At 44.9% G+C, this 23,107-nt stretch overlaps 1 protein-coding gene across 1 annotated transcript in view; it reads right to left on the bottom strand.

Moving 5' to 3' along the window:
- Nucleotides 1-23,107, bottom strand: part of lrrk1 (leucine-rich repeat kinase 1) — a 141,446-nt gene that overhangs the window by 6,509 nt on the left and 111,830 nt on the right. The window contains exons 32-38 of the mRNA XM_079496474.1: nt 22,900-23,051; nt 18,406-18,523; nt 17,300-17,416; nt 9,893-10,090; nt 9,218-9,432; nt 5,902-6,837; nt 3,191-3,292 (exon numbers count right to left, since the gene is read on the bottom strand). Of these exons, the coding sequence (XP_079352600.1) occupies nt 3,191-3,292; nt 5,902-6,837; nt 9,218-9,432; nt 9,893-10,090; nt 17,300-17,416; nt 18,406-18,523; nt 22,900-23,051 (1,838 nt within the window). The remainder of the gene's footprint in view (nt 1-3,190; nt 3,293-5,901; nt 6,838-9,217; nt 9,433-9,892; nt 10,091-17,299; nt 17,417-18,405; nt 18,524-22,899; nt 23,052-23,107) is intronic.

Consider the following 23,107-nt stretch of genomic DNA (forward strand, 5'->3'; position numbering starts at 1 on the left):
AACAACTGTTCTGTTCTCTGCCTGTGTTTGATGGCCGCCTCAATGCTTTTCCAATGGAAGTCACATGGTTTGACCAAACACTTGTGTTTGATTGCCCCCCAACCCCCGCATCAAACAAAAATGTTTGGTCAAACCACGTGACTTCCGTTGGAAAAGCATTGAGACGGCCATCAAACACAGGCAGAGCACAGAACATTCGTCCTTTATGTGTGTACGAAGCCTGAGAGTTGTGTGTTGTTTCTCTGTGCCCAGCAGCACTTTAGACAGGTTATGATTGCATCAGTCAGTCAGGGACTGGGTCGGGTCCGGCTGGTTTCAGGCTTGTGGTGGGCATTTTTTGTCAAAATTACATTTGTTTGGTCAAACCACGTGACTTCCGTTGGAAAAGCATCACCAGAAACACATACAGAGATAGCCCTGAATGACCAGAGCATGTCTTTAACCCATTTTCACCTGAGATCAGATTCTAAAAATGTCTTCTACATCCTGACAGTTTTCTGAAAAAGCTATGTTTCTATGTCAGTCGTTCTTCGAATTTTAAAATATAGCAGACCTACAAGCTCGTAGCGCGCCACTCGGTGGCGCGCTATGAGCTTGTAGATCTGCTATTTTTCAATAGCTAAAGCATGACATAATGCTAACACCAAAAGGGGTTCCCGCCCAAAATGGGTTAACCCAATCCAAGCCATCCACGAGATATCTCCAGGAAAGCTATTATTATTCCCATCTGGGCCATCCACGAGAAACACGAGATTTGATTAAAAGATATTTAACAATATTATTCTTACCAATTTTTTTCGCTTCCGTTGCTAGCCTCCACAGGCCTCCCATTGTAGAAACAGCCTACAGGATAATCCGTGGTAGACGTGCACGCGGTTATTAGTGGTTATTCTGCCCCAAATGGGATAAAGTACCATGTTTAAAAACATTCATCCGAAAAAATCATATACGGTATTTTATAACACCACTGCAAAAAAGATACAGAGGTACAGGAGTAGACTGCTGGAGGTCATGCAATCAAAATGCAGCGAACCATTTTCACGTGTTTTGGGAATGCCCAGTTCTAGATACATATTGGAAGGAAATTCATGATCATTTAGAAGCGGTGTTTGGGATCGACATCCCCTTCCAGTTTGATACCTTATACCTAGGAAACCTCCCACATGACTTATTTGATAGTAACGATAAAAAATTAATTCTGACCCTCCTGGTGGCTAGCAAGAAGGCTATCACTAGGAGGTGGATGCAACCACAACCACCCACGGTAGAGGAATGGATCGAGATAATTCATGATATATACAAGATGGAAAAACTGACGTACTCACTTAGATTACAGGAAGAAAAGTTCTTCTGGATCTGGACTAAATGGACTGAATATATCGCACCTGTCCGATCAGACTTTTGCTGAATAAGGGAAAACAAAGTATTGTGTTGCTATCGCTCGTCCTATGCCTCTTTTGTTTTTATGTTTTATTCTCATTTCCTTTCTTGTATTGTAACTTGCTGAATGTATGACCCTGTACTTGCTTACAAATAAACTGTAATGTAGATATGTGAAGGCGTCTCCTTTCCCCCTTTTCCCTTAAGAGCTGCCCAGATGTTCGTCTTTTTTGTTTTTTCTTGTTTGTATGTTTTTTATTTTTGCTCCAAAGAAAAAGAAAAATGTTTGTAACTTTGGTCACCATTGAGAACGTGGGAAATATATCTCTGTATATGTATGAATGTAATGTAATTCTCATGATGAAGTTGTTCATTATGCTCGCACACAATGACCAAAATAAAAACATAATTTCAAAAAAAAAAACATTCATCCGAGCTCGCGCTAAGAAAATGTATTGTCCGCGAGTTAGTCCACAGCCTGGAGTGAGACTATGGACTACAGATATATTAGTCCACAGCCTAGAGTGAGACTATGGACTACAGATATATTAGTCCACAGCCTAGAGTGAGACTATAGACTACAGATATGTTAGTCCACAGCCTAGAGTGAGACTATAGACTACAGATATGTTAGTTCACAGCCTAGAGTGATACTATAGACTACAGATATGTTAGTCCACAGCCTAGAGTGAGACTATAGACTACATATATGTTAGTCCACAGCCTAGAGTGAGACTATATAGACTACATATATGTTAGTCCACAGCCTGGAGTGAGGCTATAGACTACATATATGTTAGTACACAGCCTAGAGTGAGACTATGGACTACAGATATGTTAGTCCACAGCCTAAAGTGAGGCTATAGACTACAGATATGTTAGTACACAGCCTAGAGTGAGACTATAGACTACAGATATGTTAGTACACAGCCTGGAGTGAGACTATAGACTACAGATATGTTAGTCCACAGCCTAGAGTGAGGCTATAGACTACAGATATGGAGGGCTATCACTTCCAGGTCGGGCGGATGTGGCTCTTCTTCTTTGCTAATGTCGCACATTTCACTGGCACTATAGGCTCACAATCACACCTATGGTAACATTTCACTGGCACTAGGCTCACAATCACACCTATGGTAACATTTCACTGGCACTAGGCTCACAATCACACCTATGGTAACATTTCACTGGCACTAGGCTCACAATCACACCTATGGTAACATGTCACTGGCACTAGGCTCACAATCACACCTATGGTAACATTTCACTGGCACTAGGCTCACAATCACACCTATGGTAACATTTCACTGGCACTAGGCTCACAATCACACCTATGGTAACATTTCACTGGCACTAGGCTCACGATCACGCCTATGGTAACATTTCACTGGCACTAGGCTCACGATCACACCTATGGCAACGGCATGGAATCGGTTAACTCTGAGGGTGTACAAATAGAACCAAATGGACCCTTCCAGATCAACAATAACCAGAAACAAATACCAGAAACACACAAAGAGATAGCCCTGAATGAACACAACAGGTCTGGAACTCTGAGAGTTTACAAATGGAACTACATTTGGTTCCAACATGTGTACACTCTCAGAGTTAAGGGTGTCTTTGCAAATAAAACATTTGAGAACCACCAGTACTAGTCGGACTCCTAATGTGCCATACATAGTGTCGTAGTAAATCAGTGTCGTATCCTGAGGAAAACCTGGAGAGACTTGACATTCAGTAATTGGGTTTGCATTCGTGATTAGTTAATATTAGTAGAGTCGGAGGAAATGGAAGCAGAAAGTCATCTCACCCCAACGAGGAGCCTCCAGGTGGGCTGAGCACGGCGATCACTCTGCCTCTCAGCTGCTCCGCCTGCGCTTGCATTTCAATCACCATCACGTCCCCACCGCGCCTGTCAAACAGCACACACGCACGTGCACACACACGCACACGCACGTCTAATTACAACTGTGTAAGATTGCACAACATTGTTTGATGTCATCAAATTAAGTCAGCTGCTCCATAGATGCGTGTATCAATACCAATATAGCCACAGTATTAATGTTATAAATCAAAGACAGTTAATTTAATTGATTAATTTGTGTTTGTTTGGATATGAAGAGATAATACGTTGTTAAAGCAAAGCTACATTGTAGACATAATTTTTTGTCCAGCAATGATCGCACACTAGAGTAGTCTACCCTTACAGGTCTGTGACTTGGAACCAAATGGACCCTTACAGGTCTGTGACTCAGAGTGTACACATGGAACCAAATGGACCCTTACAGGTCTGTGACTCTGAGAGTACACATGGAACCAAATGGACCCTTACAGGTCTGTGACTCAGAGTGTACACATGGAACCAAATGGATCCTTACAGGTCTGTGACTCTGAGAGTGTAACACATGGAACCAAATGGACCCTTACAGGTCTGTAACCCAGAGAGTACACATGGAACCAAATGGACCCTTACAGGTCTGTGACTCTGAGAGTGTAACACATGGAACCAAATGGACCCTTACAGGTCTGTGACTCTGAGAGTGTACACTTGGAACCAAATGGACCCTTACAGGTCTGTGACTCTGAGAGTGTACACTTGGAACCAAATGGACCCTTACAGGTCTGTGACTCTGAGAGTGTACACTTGGAACCAAATGGACCCTTACAGGTCTGTGACTCTGAGAGTGTACACTTGGAACCAAATGGACCCTTACAGGTCTGTGACTCTGAGAGTGTACACTTGGAACCAAATGGACCCTTACAGGTCTGTAACCCAGAGAGAGTACAAATGGAACCAAATGTGCAGTAGTCGTGCATCCAAACAATACATTGTTATATCACTATATAAATAATGTTATATCATTGACCTGAATGGTGTGTTATCAACAAGGATAGGGTGGTTAATAAAGGTTATGTCAACTCGTCTTCTGACTTCTGATGGACGGTATCTGTCTGTATTTGCTTTGCTTTGTTTGGTTTGAATTAGCACTGGGACATTAACTGATTCATTTCTATTCATTAATTACAGAAACGTGGTTAAAAGAAAAAAATATGTTTTGCTCCACGGAACCTTCCTCACTGGACGAGTTTCATAGCGGTGCACGCAACGGGAGAAGAAGCCAATCAGAGCGGCCCAGTGGATGATGGGGAATTTAGATAAAAAAAACCTCACTCATTGATTCACTCCAGAATACCAAAATACGTTTTAATGGGGAAAAAAATGCTTCTCAGGTGAAATATTGATATGCGATTCATTTAAATTCATTAATTACGATGCCCTAGTCCTAGTTTGAATAGATCCCAGGGTGCGGGGGAGGGGGGGTCGTATCTTAGCAACACTAAAAGTGGTAATTGGCTGTGTCATGAGTAAATGAGCCAATGAATTCCTGAGCTCATTCTCAGACACGAGTGGGACCGATTTTACATGATGGGTGGTAACCCTGGAGCTATTTGGAAAATCCTGGTGACGCAAAGGATATAGATTCACATCAGGGACCGGCACCGGTAGGCTACCAGTGGTTGGGAACCTCTGTCTGCCCTAATGCGTACCAAACTGGGGGTCCTTGACATTAAGAAAACCTCTGTCTGCCCTGATGCGTACCAAACTGGGGGTCCATGACATTAAGAAAACCTCTGTCCTGATGCGTACCAAACTGGGGGTCCATGACATTAAGAAAACCTCTGTCCTGATGCGTACCAAACTGGGGGTCCTTAACATTAAGAAAACCTCTGTCCTGATGCGTACCAAACTGGGGGTCCTTGACATTAAGAAAACCTCTGTCCTGATGCGTACCAAACTGGGGGTCCTTGACATTAAGAAAACCTCTGTCCTGATGCGTACCAAACTGGGGGTCCTTGACATTAAGAAAACCTCTGTCCTGATGCGTACCAAACTGGGGGTCCTTAACATTAAGAAAACCTCTGTCCTGATGCGTACCAAACTGGGGGTCCTTGACATTAAGAAAACCTCTGTCCTGATGCGTACCAAACTGGGGGTCCTTGACATTAAGAAAACCTCTGTCCTGATGCGTACCAAACTGGGGGTCCTTGACATTAAGAAAACCTCTGTCCTGATGCGTACCAAACTGGGGGTCCTTGACATTAAGAAAACCTCTGTCCTGATGCGTACCAAACTGGGGGTCCTTAACATTAAGAAAACCTCTGTCCTGATGCGTACCAAACTGGGGGTCCTTGACATTAAGAAAACCTCTGTCCTGATGCGTACCAATACTACCAAACTGGGGGTCCTTGACATAAACCATTCTGGGCGGGAACCCCTTTTGGTGTTTTAACTAAGCATTATGTTATACTTTAGCTATTGAAAAATAGCAGATCTACAAGCTCATAGCTCATAGCTCATAGCGCGCCACCGAGTGGCGCGCTACGAGCTTGTAGGTCTGCTATTTTTTTTAAATCGTGAAAATGCGGCACAAATCTTTGAATATATATTCTTTCAGAATACTTTTTTTTTTATTTCGACGTCAGGCCTAAATGGGTTAAGAGAGTTTGAGGAGCACTGACCTGGGGATCCACAGAGTTCCGTTGACAGAGAGCACAGTGAAGGCTTGGAGGTGAGGAGGTGTCGGACTGGAGCTCACTGCAGAGTCCACGTCAGATTCACTGGCCTGGGGCTCCACAACCCCCGTCCTGTCTGTGTCCTGGGTGTCTGTGGACAGGATCACAGTCCTGTCTGTGTCCTCGGTGTCTGTGGACACTAGGATCACAGTCCTGTCTGTGTCCTGGGTGTCTGTGGACAGGATCACAGTCCTGTCTGTGTCCTCGGTGTCTGTGGACAGGATCACAGTCCTGTCTGTGTCCTCTGTGTCTGTGGACACTAGGATCACAGTCCTGTCTGTGTCCTCGGTGTCTGCGGACAGGATCACAGTCCTGTCTGCGTCGTCAGTGTCTGTTGACAGGATCACAGTCCTGTCTGTGTCCTCGGTGTCTGCGGACAGGATCAGAGTCCTGTCTGTGTCCTCAGTGTCTGCGGACAGGATCACAGTCCTGTCTGTGTCCTCAGTGTCTGTAGACAGGATCACAGTCCTGTCTGTGTCCTCGTTGTTTGCGGACAGGGTCACTAGGGGCAAGCTGCAGGTGCTGGTCAGCGAGCTGAGCACTCCAGAACTGGAGCGGCGGTCCAAAGAAGCCGGCGACGGCCCCGAGGAGGCGTTGGAGTCGGACGAGGACTCGGAGGAGGTCATGGAGCAGTAGTCTGTCAGGGAGTCCCGCCGGCGGAGGATCTGAGTCCCTGCGTCCTGGCGGTAGGTCAGCGTCACCTCTCCGTTGGCGTTGGTCCAATCCTCTTCATCACGCGGTTCCTCTTCCTCCTCCCCTCCTCCTCCTCGCTCCTTCGTCCCCCGCGGGTGGTCTCGGTTGGTCGTCATTGTGGTCGCCATGGTAACCCCCGCCGGTCGCCTCACCGCGAACACGTCCCGCAGGGGGTTGCTGTCCCCGCAGCTGAAACGCAGAGCGGGAAATCAATATGAGACCATGTAGTGCAGGGGTGCCCAAAAGGTAGATCGCGATCTACCAGTAGATCACAAAGGATATGCAGGTAGATCACATGACATGCCCCTAAAACATATACAATTTAAATAAAAATATATATAATTTGGCATCTGACACTTGAATTGAATTAAGGTGACTTGATTGATTGACATAAAAATGACCTATTAAGCCACAATGGAATATTTGTTTTCAAGAGTGTTGAGCACAGACATCAGTAGCATTACAAAGTTAGACATACAAAAACTATTTCCATTTCTTACCCTCAGGTACATTTGTTTTTACTATTTTCAGCAATGAGATCATACTTCTTTGTGGGTAGATCTTGTTGAGCTGGTCATTTTTAAAGTAGCTCTTAAGTCAAAAAAGTCTGGGCACCCCTGATGTAGTGCCTGTCGCCGCGACTGTGCATCAACAGGGATGGATGCTTACAGTATGTCTGAATGAGCTCTGTGTAGTTGTGACAGTTTTGAAACATCGTGAAAATGTGTGGAAATCTTTGAATATAATAAAAACATATAATAACATTCTTTTACTCAAATCTTTCCTTTTGGAGGTCCCCGGAAAACAAAACATTTTGAGATGAAGCCGGCGGTAGATCTGCTATTTTCAGAGCATAACATAACAAAACAAAACAAACATGTCTTTTAGTTCTACTGGATCTCGTCAGCAGGACTCGACAATAAGCATCGATCATTCATGTGAATGAGCTGCATGTGGAGTACTTTAGGTAGAGAGAGCCTTTCTGATTCATGTCAGCTTGTGTTCCCACTTCCCACATCGCTGCTGTTGACTGGTTTGATCCCTCAAATGAATTGAATGGCGGGAAGTGATGCCTATAATTCCCCACACGCCCTCCTCCCCGGTAAGCTCCCTGCCTATAACATTAAGCCTCCTTTTATTGGTAAGGTGCTAGGGGACGGCAGTGACTGATGTTTTCATCATGTGAACGACAGCTTCTCCTTTCCGAGGACAGCCGTTTTGATGTTTTCATGAGATGATAATGAATGAATTCCATTTTTATAGCGCCGGTCCATTCATTCATTCATTCATACATTGGGAGGTGAAACAGTTCCCACTTCCCACATCCACACACCGACGGTGGCAAGGCAACCACTGGAGGCAATGTAGGGTTCAGTGTCTTGCCTGAGGACACTTCGACATGTGGACGGGAGGAGACAGGATTCGAACCGCCGACCCAGAGATCATTGGACAACCTGTCCTCCTAACACCTCCTAATACAATGTGTTTCTTCCAATATACTATTGTGTGTCCACTGACTCCACTCTGATTATTGCTGTTATCAAAATCCCTCTTATCCCAACTTTACAATCATGATGAATACCACACACACACACACACACACACACACACACACACACACACACACACACACACACACACACACACACACACACACACACACACACACACACACACACACACACACACACACACACACACACACACACGTGTCATACCACAACTTGTTCAAATGTCTTGCACACTTAGGCCCCTCGAGGTCTTGTCCACTAGTCCCTCCCTGACATTTTAGTTTATTTCTTGATGAAATTGTCAATATATTTAGTCTTAGTTTTTGGCAGTGAAAAAAGGTAGTCGACACACACAGACACTCAGAAAAGACGCCAACCACATCAGTCCATTACATTCACCATGCCAGCCTTAAAGGGATAGTTCAGACTTTTTGAACTTAAGTTGTATGAAATACTTGCCATTAATATAGTGGTTGCAACTGTATTAATTGATTGCCCGAGTCCCATGGTGGGAGTTCTGCTCTGGTTTTGGTCAATATTAAGTAGTTCCGGTCATTTTGTGGGGGGCACTGGGGCCACGCAGTAAAAGTAAATTAATCCACAAAACGAACGTAATTTGTATTGTTGACCTATTTCTAAAATATTAGCGCGACTTTCGTTCAACTTTGACCCCTCTATCACATGGAACTATTTTTTGGGCGTAGTGATATGGACACAAAAATCTTAGTTCTGTGTGATAGAGGGGTAAAAAAAGAACGGAAGTTGCACTAATATTTTAGAAATAGGTCAACAATACAAATGACGTTAGTTTTGTGGATTAATTTATTTTTACTGCGTGGCCCCCAGTGCCCCCCACAAAATGACCGGAACTACTTGATATTTCACCAAAACCAGAGCAGAACTCCCACCACAGGACTCGGGCAATCAATTAATACAGTTGCAACCACTATATTAATGGCAAGTATTTCATACAACTTAAGTTAAAAAAAATTGAACTATCCCTTTAATGCTGTGCCACCCACCTATAGCGGGCACACAGCTGGTAGTGTGGTACCCACCTGTAGCGGGCACACAGCTGGTAGCTGGCAGCGTGGTAGAGCAGCAGGGTGTTGGTGTGGTCGTCCAGGGTCCACACAGCCTCGTCTCCCCACAGGGCGAGGCTGGAGGCCAGGGCCACGATGGAGGACGGGGGGCCGTAGGGGTCCATCCGCCGCACGGCCCCCAGACTCAGGTAGTCCAGAACCAGCACGCCGGGACCGTTGGAGATCCACAACTAGAGGAGTGGTGGAGAGAGAGAGAGAGAGAGAGAGAGAGAGAGAGGTCACGGCCCAGTTATGGCCCACTTACATTGTTTCATTTTACACTCAAGAGTTAAAGATCTTTATTACACAGCTTGGTTGAATGCTTGGTTCTGATTGGTCAATCGCTGAATTCAGCTGTGTGTTATTACTTGATAATGACCGCTCCGCTCTATAACAGACCGATGTCTAATCAAACCCTCGGAGCACCTGCTGCGCCCGCTTGATTTACTGACTGTTTCCAACATGACAGCCATGTAAACACACACACAATGTCATTTACAGCTAAACATTGCTCTCAAAAATGTTTTTGAAAACATTTGAGTGAGAAAAAGACGAAGCAGTACCCGGAAATGGATTCAGGCAATGAAACTAGGCAGCGACCAGCGACTAGGACCATGCTCCTGACGGGGTAGGGTGGGGGTCTGCACTCACCTGGGAGCCACCAGCGACCAGCACCATGCTCCTGACGGGGTAGGGTCTCTGCCGGGGGTCTGTGTCCTCCAGGCCAAACGCTGTCTTGTTGAGGGTGTGTGAACACAGGTAGGTCTCTCCCTCCACCGGAAGCTCCTCCACCAGGGTGTAAACGGCGACCAGGCCGTCCGCCATGCCGGCAAACACCCGCGCCAAGCTCTGAGGAGGAAGAGACACAGACAGACACATTGACCTGTCTGTCTGACACTCTGTCTGTCTGACACTGTCTGTCTGTCTGTCTGACACTGACACTTGGATGAATGAGCTGTCAAAGTGTCAATCAAGTAGGACTTTTCTGTGTGGATGTATGGGCTGTCAATCAGATAGGACTTTTCTGTTTGGGTGTATGGGCTGTCAATCAAATAGGACTTTTCTGTTTGGATGTATGGGCTGTCAATCATATGGGACTTTTCTGTGTGGATGTATGGGCTGTCAATCAGATAGGACTTTTCTGTGTGGATGTATGGGCTGTCAATCAGATATAGGACTTTTCTGTTTGGATGTATGGGCTGTCAATCAAATAGGACTTTTCTGTTTGGATGAATGGGCTGTCAATCAGATAGGACTTTTCTGTTTGGATGTATGAGCTGTCAATCAAATAGGACTTTTCTGTTTGGATGAATGGGCTGTCAATCAAATAAGACCTTTTTGTTTGGGTGTATGCATAGGCGGCGGGTGGATTTTACCTTTGGGTAGGCTAGAATTGCGTAGGGGGGGGGGGGGGGGGGACTCTGCAGATTAATTAATTAATTTATTTTCCCCAGATGGTCTAAAAATGAGTTACTTTGACCAATGTATTACCAATCTTGTACACCATTGCTCACGAAAGCAACACCCTTGACCCAATTATAGCCACTACATCTAGCTTTTAATTAAAGTCTCGAGTCAGTGTGTTCATGGCTCTTCACAGACGGCACAGAGACAGCCACCACTCCGCTGAACGTGTCAGTGTTGCTACAGTGGTGTGAACTGTGAACAGTGCGGGCACTGGTGCTGCTGAGTGCTGACTCACAGCTTCTTCTTCTGAATTACTTTATCTTTGCCTTGAAAAAGACCATAGGGCGTAGGCTATATCCATTTTGCGTTTTGCTGTTTTCCAAAACAAACGAGCGCGCGCTACTGTTTGCTACAAAGCGACTGGAAGGACGAGGTTTATAGACATACCAAGTAGCCAATCTGCTGATTAGGCTACCCCGATCAGCGATCACCAGGGGGCAGCGACAACACACACACACACACACACACACACACACACACACACACACACACACACACACACACACACACACACACACACACACACACACACACACACACACACACACACACACAATAGCCTTCTATATAATGCTGCGCACATATATTATATATATTTTAAAAATCACACCCGTGTGAACTGAGTGGTGTAAGGTTTTATATAGCATGATCAGCTGTGGTCTGACGTAATGTCTGACGTAATGAAATAAGGTAAGGTATTATGTAGCCTGATCAGCTCTGATCTGACGTAATGAAATCACACCCGGATGTGATTTCATAACTGGCTTTTTCTGTGCAGAGAAAATGACCATGGTTGCTACGGTCATCCAGTTCACCCGGGTGTGATTTAATTACGTCAGAAATTATTTTGAGCATAGCAACCATGCTCATTTTTTTCTGCACACAAAAGCCAGTTGTAGGAGTGGTTTACACCACTCAAAAATACCCAGCATAATCTTTGGGAAGGCTAAGCCTTGCCTAGCCTTACATACCCGCCGCCTATGGGTGTATGGGCTGTCAATCAGATATGGGACTTTTCTGTGTGGATGTATGGGCTGTCAATCAAGGCCATGAAGTAGTAGCAGTAGGCGTTTCCGCATAACTTCCGGGTACGATGATGTCATGCCCACACCCTCTATAGAGGCCATGCAGTGACATCTGCTGGCAAATTCCTATGTCATTTGTGGATTTGTGGACTCTTACCTCACAGTCCACAGGCCAATCAGAGCCCTTGTTTGAGCCAGAAAACCCCAGACTAGAGGGCTGCAACGGGAACGGGAGCCCTGCGGGCGGGCGGGAGGTCAAGATAAAACCAGCAGGCAGCCCACGCGAATCCCGCATCCTCCCGCAATTAACCAGATACAGAGCTTATATACACTTTAGCAAGATATGAATGTCTGAGGAGAACGTTCCCTACTGTACTGCGCTGGACAATGCACAGGCATGTTACCAAAGCGAATGCATGAGCATCTTTTATGAATTTTAACAGTATCTTTGAGGACTTCCAATCAGGTTTCCGTGCGTTCCATAGCACCAAAACAACCCTTTTAAAAGTCACCAATGACTTATTATTGGCAGCTGACTCCGGAAACTGTTCCATTTTAATACTCCTAGACCTTAGCTCGGCTTTCGACACCGTAGACCACACCATTTGAATCAATCGCTTAGAAGAATGGGTTGGTATCAGGGGCACAGCCTTAACTTGGCTGCGCTCATACCTCACGGACAGGAGTTTCTCGGTGGTAATTGGAGAGGCGTCTTCCTCCAAGGTCCCCCTGTCCTGCGGTGTCCCCCAGGGATCAATCCTGGCTCCACTCCTCTTCTCAATATACATGCTCCCACTTGGTCAGATTATCCGAAACTACAACATCAACTTCCACTGTTACGCAGATGACTCCCAATTATACATTCCACTGAAACAAAATGACACAGAAAACATTCCCCGGATCCTCGCATGTCTCTCAGACATAAAATGCTGGATGTCCCAAAATGTCCTCCAACTGAACGAGTCAAAATCCGAGATCCTCCTATTTGGTCCCCCTAACGCCACCATCTCCATCCAGGCACAGCTAGGCAGCCTAGCAACAAATGTAAAGACCTCAGCCCGTAACCTGGGAGTATGGTTTGACTCCGACCTGTCCTTTGACGGGCAAATAACCTGCTTTTTCCAATTGAGAAACATTCACAGAATCAAACCATTCCTCATCCGCACAGACTTCGAAAAAGTTATTCACGCATTTATATCCTCACGCCTAGACTACTGCAATGCCATGTACTCTGGGCTCAGCAAAAAAGCAATAGATTGCCTACAAATGGTACAGAATTCTGCAGCGAGACTGCTAACAAACACGAAAAGGCATGAACACATCACCCCTGTACTAGCCTCCCTTCATTGGTTGCCAGTACATTTTAGAATTGATTTTAAATTTTTATTGACAACTTTTAAAGCTGTGCGAGGCCTGGCCCCTACCTACATCTCTGCCATGCTAAAGCCGTACAGCCCCCCGCGTATACCCTCAGACCGGTGGGTAGGGGTCTCCTGGCTCCATGAAAACCAAACTAGTCACCATGGGTGACCGGGCGTTCGCAGCCAGGGCTCCATACTTGTGGAATGCCCTACCCCAGAACCTGAGGGACGCAACCTCAGTGGCTCTTTATAAATCACTGTTAAAAACCCCACCTATTCACACATGGCTTTCCCCTAGATGTATTGTATCGTCTTCATTATGTGGAACGCTTTATTTCTATTATTTTATTCCAGTAAGAGCCTCTTAACTGATGTATTGCCTTTTTATATGCCACTGGAAAGCACTTTGTAACTCTGTTTTGAAAAGCGCTTTATAAATAAAGTTTATTATTATTATTATTATATGAGCGCACTACGCAGGCACGGGCGCACCTGTCATTCATTAGTAATGTGACAAACCGATGGAGGAGTTTCTTTTCCCAGTGACGGATGTTCTCGAGCTGCGCTAACCCCCTTTTTGCTTTTCCCTGTGTGTGCGTCACACTGTCACTAAGCAATAATGTGAAACAGAACACAAAGATGAGTACAATTTGTTTTGTAACCTGCAGTGACCTCCAGCATGCAGCAGTGCAGCACCTCTCTCTCTCTCTCACAAATAAACAACCCCTCTCTCGTGCTCGCCTGCAATCTCAGCTGCTGCTTGGGTGAATGTATTTTTTTGCTACCTCAATGGAAATTTTGCGGGTTTAGCGGGACTAAACGATAAAATTGCGGGATGGTGTGGGACTAAATGGGACTTTTTTTTAGTTGCGGGCGGGAGCGGCGGACAGACGGTCACAAAAATTAAATCATTACGGGCGTGGGCGGGAATGGTCTGAAATTCCACGGGAGCGGGTGGGAGCGGGATTAATAAATCACTCCGGCGCAGGGCTCTACCTCAGACCACAGACAATCTACTTAATGTTAAAAGTTTGTTTTTTGGGGTGCAATTGAGCTCAGAAAACATTAAAAAAAATTACAATCCCTTTAAGAAACACTGAAGAACTGAATGAACTCAAAAGTTAAACCGGTAGGGGACATTTGTGTTTTCAAACAATGCAGACGGAAGGACAATAAATCACACCTCTCACCAACGACCTCTTCTCATTACAGTGGAAACAGTCCTGTCTCCGATGCCGTGTGTAATTTACCCGACACTTTGTGCGACCCCCGAACGCCACCTTTAAGTTCTTTTTGTGACCTTCCCCCCGTTGTCCTAGCAACCGCCAGCTGTGCTCCTACAGGGAACTAGCTGCAGTGGCGTTGGCCTCTGCCCTAAAGGTCGCACCCTCTGCCCTAAAGGTCACATCCTGGGATCAAAGGGAAGCAGGTATAGTAGGCCTCTCCCATTAGCTCTGAACACAAGACGCTTCGGTTCCCTCTCCAGGTCTATGTAAATGCTGTTAAGGACGGAGCTTACACTGTGCCAAAGCAACTCCCCCCGCACACCTGGACTGTACCAAAGCAATCTCCCCCCGCACACCTGGACTGTAGCAAAGCAAGCTCCCCCCACACACCTGGACTGTACCAAAGCAAGCTCCCCCCGCACGCCTGGACTGTACCAAAAGCAATCTCCCCCCGCACACCTGGACTGTACCAAAGCAAGCTCCCCCCGCACACCTGGACTGTACCAAAGCAAGCTCCCCCCGCACACATGGACTGTACCAAAGCAAGCTCCCCCCGCACACCTGGACTGTACCAAAGCAAGCTCCCCCCGCACACCTGGACTGTACCAAAACAAGCTCCCTCCACACACCTGGACTGTACCAAAGCAATCTCCCCCCACACACCTGGACTGTACCAAAGCAAGCTCCCCCCGCACACCTGGACTGTACCAAAGCAACCTCCCCCCGCACACCTGGGCTGTACCAAAGCAAGCTCCCCCCGCACACCTGGACTGTACCAAAGCAAAGAAAGGACACTTCACAGTTCACAACACCTGGACTGTACCAAAGCACAGGACACTTCAAAGAAAGCCCAGAATCCGCAGAGGAACGATGGGAGAGATGATGGAAGGGGAGCGAGAGGGGAGGGGACAGGTCAGACCATAAAACAACTTTATTTTTTTTCTCCAACAATGACCGAGAGTTTGGTTCATGACCGTCAGCAGGCCAGGCCCGGGTTCGTAAATCACCATCATACCAGCAGGCTAGGGGGCTGACCTTTAGAGCGCCATTACGCATCAGGCCATAAAAGGTCATTACCACATCATATAACACATTTAGACCTCAGGCCAGTTCTAAAAAGGCTTCTAAATCCTGACAGTTTTCTGAAAAATCTCATGTTTTCTATGTCAGTGGTTCTCAAACTATTTCATGTCAAGGACCCCCAGAATTATCTGTATTTGGCCACGGACCCCTATCTGAAAATATGTTGACTCAGCCCCCCCCCCGACACACCCAGAAGCAAAGATTTGAGTTAAAAATGTGAAAGAATATATATTCAAAGATTTGCACCACATTTTCACGATTTTTCAAAAATAGCAGATCTACAAACTCATAGCGAGGCACTCTGTGCCTCGCTATGAGCTTGTAGATCTGCTATTTTTCCAATAGCTTGAAAACACCAAAAAGGGGTTGGGGTCCAGAATGGGATAAGAGGCTGCTCGGCCGACTTGAGACACTTGAAGTCAGCCTTGTGAAGATTATACTTGCAAATTCAGTGTACATTAATATTCGCAGCCGCTTTTCTTCCTGCAGGAGATTCTTTTTCTTAAATCCTCTGAGAGCCATTATTCTACTTCCACTTGACAATGGCCCGCAGACAGGAGAGAGGGAGCGCACACACACACACACACACACACACACACACACACACACGCACGCACGCACGCACGCACGCAAACACGCTCACACACACAGACCAGAGGGAGCTCGATGCACTTCAAAGCTTTGAACATTCCCGCACGCACGGACGCACAGTTCTCTCACAGTTCTCGCACAGTTCTCTCATAAATGAAGCCAAGATTAATTTGGTGAAATCATGCCTCTGTGAAAAGCACTTTTGTATAAGTGTGTTTTTTATTTGAGGCGTTATATTCTAGGCAAAATTTTTTTTTTTTTAGGGGATATTTTAGGACTTTAGAAATAATTCTAAATATGTAAGAAATAGCTCAAATTGCAGACCTACAGAACTGCTGAGCTCTGGTATACGAAGTACGGTATAAAATAGAGCTGTTTTTGTGGTTAAAAGCTCTGTACACATTCAGTCATGCACTCATATTTGATGTTCGTTTCTGGCCAAAATGTAGCTAATTTGGCGGCGGTAACATTAGCGGTTTCTCGCAGTCAGTTGATTCTTCATATCCATAACGAGTCAAACCGCGGGGGTGATTTGTTTATTCTTGGAACACAGTTTATATTGGTTTGCAATCGATTCAGCTCTGCATCAAGATTCGCCCGTGCAGCCATGTGAGATAATTGATAATCGATGCCTAAATATAATTATACATACTATGTAATTATACTATAATACTACTATTAAATATAATATATTTCTAAATAAAATATGTTATTCAGTATATCTGACTGCTTTGTATTGACTGGTGAACCATGTTCCATGTTGTGCAGTGATATAGAAACATGTGATGCATCGTAGAATCAAATCGAATTGAGTTGCTACCTGGTGAATCATATTCAAGTTGAATTGTGAGGGCAGTGCACCAACGCACAGCTCTACACTTCATAGTTTCATTCATTCATAGCTGCTACGTCTCACTTCATAGTAAATTAATTAATATTAATACTGAAGCATCGACTGCCATGTCTCACGTCACAGTAAATTAATTTATAGCTGCCATGTCTCACTTCATAGTAAATTAATTTATAGCTACCATGTCTCACTTCATAGTAAATTAATTTATAGCTGTCATGTCTCACTTCATAGTAAATTAATTTATAGCTGCCATGTCTCACTTCATAGTAAATTATTTACTTCTTCTTGTCACAGTTGCTGAAGGTGATTTGTAGGAGTGAAGGGACGTTAAGTGTGTGAATTACTGCATGGTGTACTGCATGTGTATGCATGCATGTCTGCGTGCATGCATGTGTGCATGTGCGTGTGTGTGTGCATGCATATCTGCGTGCGTGCGTTGGGTGATGACTCACCTGCTCTCGGGCTGGCACAGGGAACAGGCAGGTGACGACAGCTGGAGAGGAGAAGTGTATCTGAGGTTGACTGAGTGGACACATCTCCTTTAGACTGTAGATGAACACCTCCTGTTCCTATTTAATACACACGCACACACACACGCACACGCACACACACACACACACACACACACACACACACACACACACACACACACCTGTTTTTTTCCCCCCACAAACATTCAGACTAAAGCATTAAGATTACACTGTTTATCCTGGAACAAACAAGAAGCATCAAGTCAGCTTTGCTCGAAATTGTCATATTCCCTCGTTATGCTTTGAAATTTGGCGTTCCACCCAATCCACCGTGAACTCTCCCCGGTATCCCTGTGTTTAGTCTTCAAGACGCTTTTCATTCCAAAACGCTCGCACGTTGCTAGGCGATGAGCCCAAACCCCACGGACACATCCAGTCAGGCTGCTGAGGTTTGTTCATATCTAATCAACAGTACTGTAACTAGGTACATTTACTTATGTACTGTACTTAAAGCTGCTATAAGCAATAATATGTCAAAAATTACTTATTTTTTTGGTAATGACATTTTTTACATATTATTGCTTATAGCAGCTTTAAGTACAATTTTGAGGTATTTGTACTTTACTTGAGTATGTACAAAATATTCAGTACTTTTACTGCTACTCCACTACATCTCAGATCCAAATATTGTACTGTGTGTAGTGTGTAGTGTGGGTAAGTGTGTAGTGTATAAGTGTGTAGTGTGCAGTGTGTAAGTGTGTAGTGTGCAGTGTGTAAGCGTGTAGTGTCTAACTGTGTAAGTGTGTAGTGTGTAGTGTGCAGTGTGTAAGTGTGTAAGTGTGTAGTGTGTAAGTGTGTAGTGTGTAGTGTGCAGTGTGTAGTGTGTAGTGTGCAAGTGTGTAGTGTGCAGTGTGTAGTGTGCAAGTGTGCAGTGTGTAAGTGTGTAAGTGTGTAGTGTGTAGTGTGTAGTGTGCAGTGTGCAAGTGTGCAAGTGTGTAGTGTGCAGTGTGCAGTGTGTAGTGTGCAAGTGTGCAGTGTGTAGTGTGTAGTGTGGGAGTGTGCAGTGTGTAGTGTGGAAGCGCCGGTACCTCCGTAGCGGTCCACAGAGTGTTGTCCATCTTCATCTGACAGCTGAGCCTGCTGCCTGGACACTCCATCCTCTTCACCGACATGTGGCCTTTCTCCACGTCGACCACACTGTAGTTCCTATAGGAGACACAACACACTGTAGTTTCTATAGGAGACACAACACACTGTAGTTCCTATAGGAGACACAACACATTGACTGTAGTTTCTATAGGAGACACAACACACTGTAGTTCCTATAGGAGACACAACACATTGACTGTAGTTTCTATAGGAGACACAACACACTGTAGTTCCTATAGGAGACATAGCATTTCCGGGGGTCCCCAGTCAAAAACATTGAGAACCCCTGCTTTATTGTACCCAGATTAAGTTCACGGGACCTTTACATCAACCAGACACATGGGAGCCATTAGTATAACGCTGACGAAGTCTATACGCCGAAACGCGTACATTGTGCTGTCTGCTCTGCAGCATACTGTGCGAATTATAAAAGAATAAAAAGTGCCTTAAACCAAATGACATGTCCAATTGTCCGTGAGTGCTGGTATTCTCTTCTTGGAGAATTTCTTGTAAAGTTAACTTTCCTCGACCGCGCACCCGGTAAGAATGTCCAGAGAAACTAAGACAGATTGGAGTCGTGCGGGCGTCCTTGCTTCAGCCATCACAGCCCCACACAGCATGCGTGCGTGTATAATTCAGTAGTTAAGTGAGCATATGATTACATTTTAAATTTGGTGTGTGCGGCCACGTGTTTGACTGTGTGTGTGTGTGTGTGTGTGTGTGAGAGAGAGAGAGAGAGCGTGCGTGTGTGTGCATCTGTTAAGTTGTATTATACTAGCATACAGGTATAGCGTATATAAGTGTCCTAAATGTGAGTGTTAGTGTAAGTGAGCATATGATTACATTTTAAATTTGGTGTGTGTGCGGCCACGTGTTTGACTGTGTGTTTGTGTGTGTGTGTGTGTGTGTGTGTGTGTGTGTGAGAGAGCGTGTGTGTGCGTGTGTGTGCATCTGTTAAGTTTTATTATACTAGCATACAGGTATAGCGTATATAAGTGTCCTAAATAGCGTGCGTAAGCCTTCTCACACCTTCATGTATTTCAAAAGGAAAACCCCAGCCAGCCTCCCTCCCACAACGTCTCCGTAAAACAGACCCACAGAGAGATCGCAGATTTCTGTCTCTCTCGGTTAATGAGCAAGAAAGGAAGGAGGTGGGGAGATGCTAAAAGCTCTGGGAAAAGCAGGACCGTTTTCCCACTAAGAGGTAATTACGCATCCTAAACGTAAGGCCTTTTAACAGCTGTTACAGATGAGACATGGCTGCTCGCTCGGCACAGAGTGCTGCGTTACGAGCTTGTAGGTCTGCTATTTTTGGAAAATCGTGAAAATGTGGCGCAAATCTTTGAATATATATTCTTTCAGAGCAAACGTTTTCAACTTCAATCTTTGCTTCTTTGGTGTCTGGAATTTTTATTTTTCAGATGGGGGTCGGCGGCCAATTACATATATTTTTGGGGGTCCTTGACATGAAAATGTTTGAGAACGAGTGACATGGGTGTTTCAGAAAACTGTCAGGATTTGGAAGGCATTTTATTTGTAGAATGGTCCTCAGGTCTGAATGGGTTAACCCATTGAGACCTGGAACGCATCCATGTCACGTTAGCGTTTAACCACATTAACCATTAACATACGGTTCTGGGAGCTGTCCGTATTGTCCTGGGTTTGTATTCTTTCAGTAGGTGTGTGTGTGGTTTTCAAGGTGGGGTTAGTTGAAATATATTTCAAGTTACTTTGAGATTGAGATTATTACCATACAATGACATGATGTGTGACAATTATTTCAATACCACTCACAATGAATATAGTTCTACTGTACAATTACATCATTTAGGTCATTTTTCTTAAATCAGAACGCCTTTTCACAGCAGTCCCAAACTCTTCTCAGACTCCATCTTGGCCCGCAGCACTTGCCCCAGCCCAACGACCTTGCAGGCGAAAGGCTCAACTTAGGTAACTTAGATATAATTGTATGTAGACGTAGCACTATATAGTATATATGCATAGTTGCATTATATATATATATATATATATATATTATAACTGACAGGCTTCTAGGATCGGAGCCGGACACGGAGTAGCGAGGTTGGAAGAGAGGCCGTAAGAGACAAGGTCGTAAGAGAAACCTTACCACTGTTCACATATCATTCACCTGACGAGTCAAGAGGAGCCGTTAAAGGCGAAGACTCCGCTCAGGCTATATATTGCCACGGATGGGGAGGCTAGCGAGACGCTTTGGGCTGAAGCGGGGAGCACACCTGTGTTATCGTCATACCTGAGCGACACAACACCTGTCCCGGGGACCCGGCAGGGAGAAGAGGACGTATAGCTAACGTACTGTGTTATTCTATGTTAGACCACCTACCTGTACTTACCCGGGCTCGCCGGTGGAGCCGCTGTTTGCCGTAGAACCTAGAGGGCCGAAGAGAAGAGAAGCCTGTTTATTGTACCTCACTGTCATGCCCCCGCCCCGCCAGAGTGGCCTCGGGCCGGGGGACAGTGTTTAGCCCCGCAGAGGAGGATTTATGTTAAAAATGTCCTGTTGTTTAAAAAGACTAACTTCTATCTCGCACCTGCAGATACCGTGGAGGGACCATTGACGCCACCGTGTGGCCAACGGACTGTGATCTATGTTACCATTCCCTGGACTGCTACATGATTTCCACTCATAAATAAAAGAGGCGGCGCACCTCAATCGCGAACCTTCTCCACTGTCTCCGTCTCCCACTTCAGTCCGTCACAATATATATATATATATATATATATATATATATATATATATATATATATATATATGTGTGTGTGTATTGTGGTGTCTCGCTGAGGGAACACGCGCCGTGCGACCACCTCCCCGGAGAGAGAGAGAGCGTGGGAGGCGGAGTAGAGCGCAACAGGCTGGGCTGTGTAATAGGAGGCAGGTATTATCATGATTACCTGCTGGAGAGCTTCAGATGAGAAACACCTGCGCTCCCAGCCAAACACTACAAAAAGGATTCGTCTCCCCGCACTCGCTCTTAGCTCTCTCCGTGGCAGGTTGGCGGGCGGTCTAGCGGTAAGCGAACACACACTCCCTCACAAATATAATACAATCGAAATACGTCAGACTGACTGTATCTTTCTCACCTCATAGGCTGCATACTGATGCCCGGGTCCCCATTGGGCTCGGCTAGAAATGAGGCTCGCAAGTATATGGCTTGGAGAATGGAGAACTCCCTTTAAATCCCCCCGTGTGTGGAAATGACATTCAAGTAAGACAAAGACAAAGTTATATGAAGCCCCCGCATGGTCCCACTTAGGCTACCCTTACTCACCTATCCCATGATGTCCTAGAAGGGGAGGAAGATTTTGAGTTTGCTATTTGAAGCTGACATTTTAAGTCGACTAACCTGGAGCCTGAGACTATTATTTAAAATGTCAAACCCTGTGAATATAATTTTGGTTTCAATAAATGAGCGCCAAATCCTGGGCTCAAACCTGTTTCCTGCCTGTCTGTCTCTTGTTATTGGTATCAATCCTCACAGTATGTATGCATGTATGTAAGTAATAGTATGTGTGTGTATGTATATATATATATATATATATATATATATATATATATATATATATATATATATATTTATGTATATGATGTATCACCATGTTTTGTTCTTGCTTACTGTAAATCACTCTGGATTAAGAGCATCTGATTAATGCCTACATTGTAAATTGTACACTAGTACACTAAAAATGTAAAAACTCCGCCCAGATCATGGATGCTGGATAAACGTCAAGTGTAAAGGTTATCCTTCAATCTGTCCTAATATGGAAGGAGATATTCTCTCCGGTTCTCCTACATGTTTCCTACATAAAACATATAGTACAAGTAAGACGTGTGAACACGGGAAGCGAACGCAGCTCGTAAATTGCAATAACAACAATTAGAATAAATTACGTACTTTTTTAAGGTTTTGTTTAAGTTCTCTTTTTTTTAATAATTGTTTTTAAGTTAAGTTTTTTTAAGTTTATTTTAAGTTCATTTTTTAATGTGTGTGTATGTGTGCGTGCTTTCTTTTTCTTTTTTTAAGTTTTCTTTAAGTTTTTTCTTTTTAAGTTTTTCTTTTTAAGTTTTTTCTTTTTAAGTTTTTTCTTTCTAAGTTTTTTCTTTAAGTTAAGTTTTTTTTAAGTTAAGTTTTGTGTGTGCGTGTGTGTGTGATACAGCTGCGCCCTCTGGTGGCGGGCCGGTGGTGTTACAGCGCGACACACAGACAGACAGACACACAGACAGACAGACAGACAGTTTAGGCCATCTTCTATAGTTAGTGCTCACTGCATTCGCAATCACTGCGTTCGCAATTAGGATTTAGAAAAACTTCAAACAAAAACAAACAAAACAACAACAAAAAAATCACAACTTTATCAATTCAAAACTATTCCAACATGTTCCGAAGCCCACCGACCTGCCGTCCTTCTCTCCGTCCCAGAAGACGGCGCTGCCTCCCTGCAGGTGTGAAAGGAACAGCTGGGAGTGTGTGTCGCAGGGCAGCAGGTACTGGAGACACGCAAAGCTGGGCTCCTGCATCTGACGCATGCAGTGCGCGGCGAGCGGGCGCTGGATGGACGCACACGCGCACACACACACAAACACGCACACATGCACCTAGTTAT

Source organism: Electrona antarctica, assembly GCF_951216825.1.
Source record: "Electrona antarctica genome assembly, chromosome: 3".
NCBI classification, from domain to species: Eukaryota; Metazoa; Chordata; class Actinopteri; order Myctophiformes; family Myctophidae; genus Electrona; species Electrona antarctica.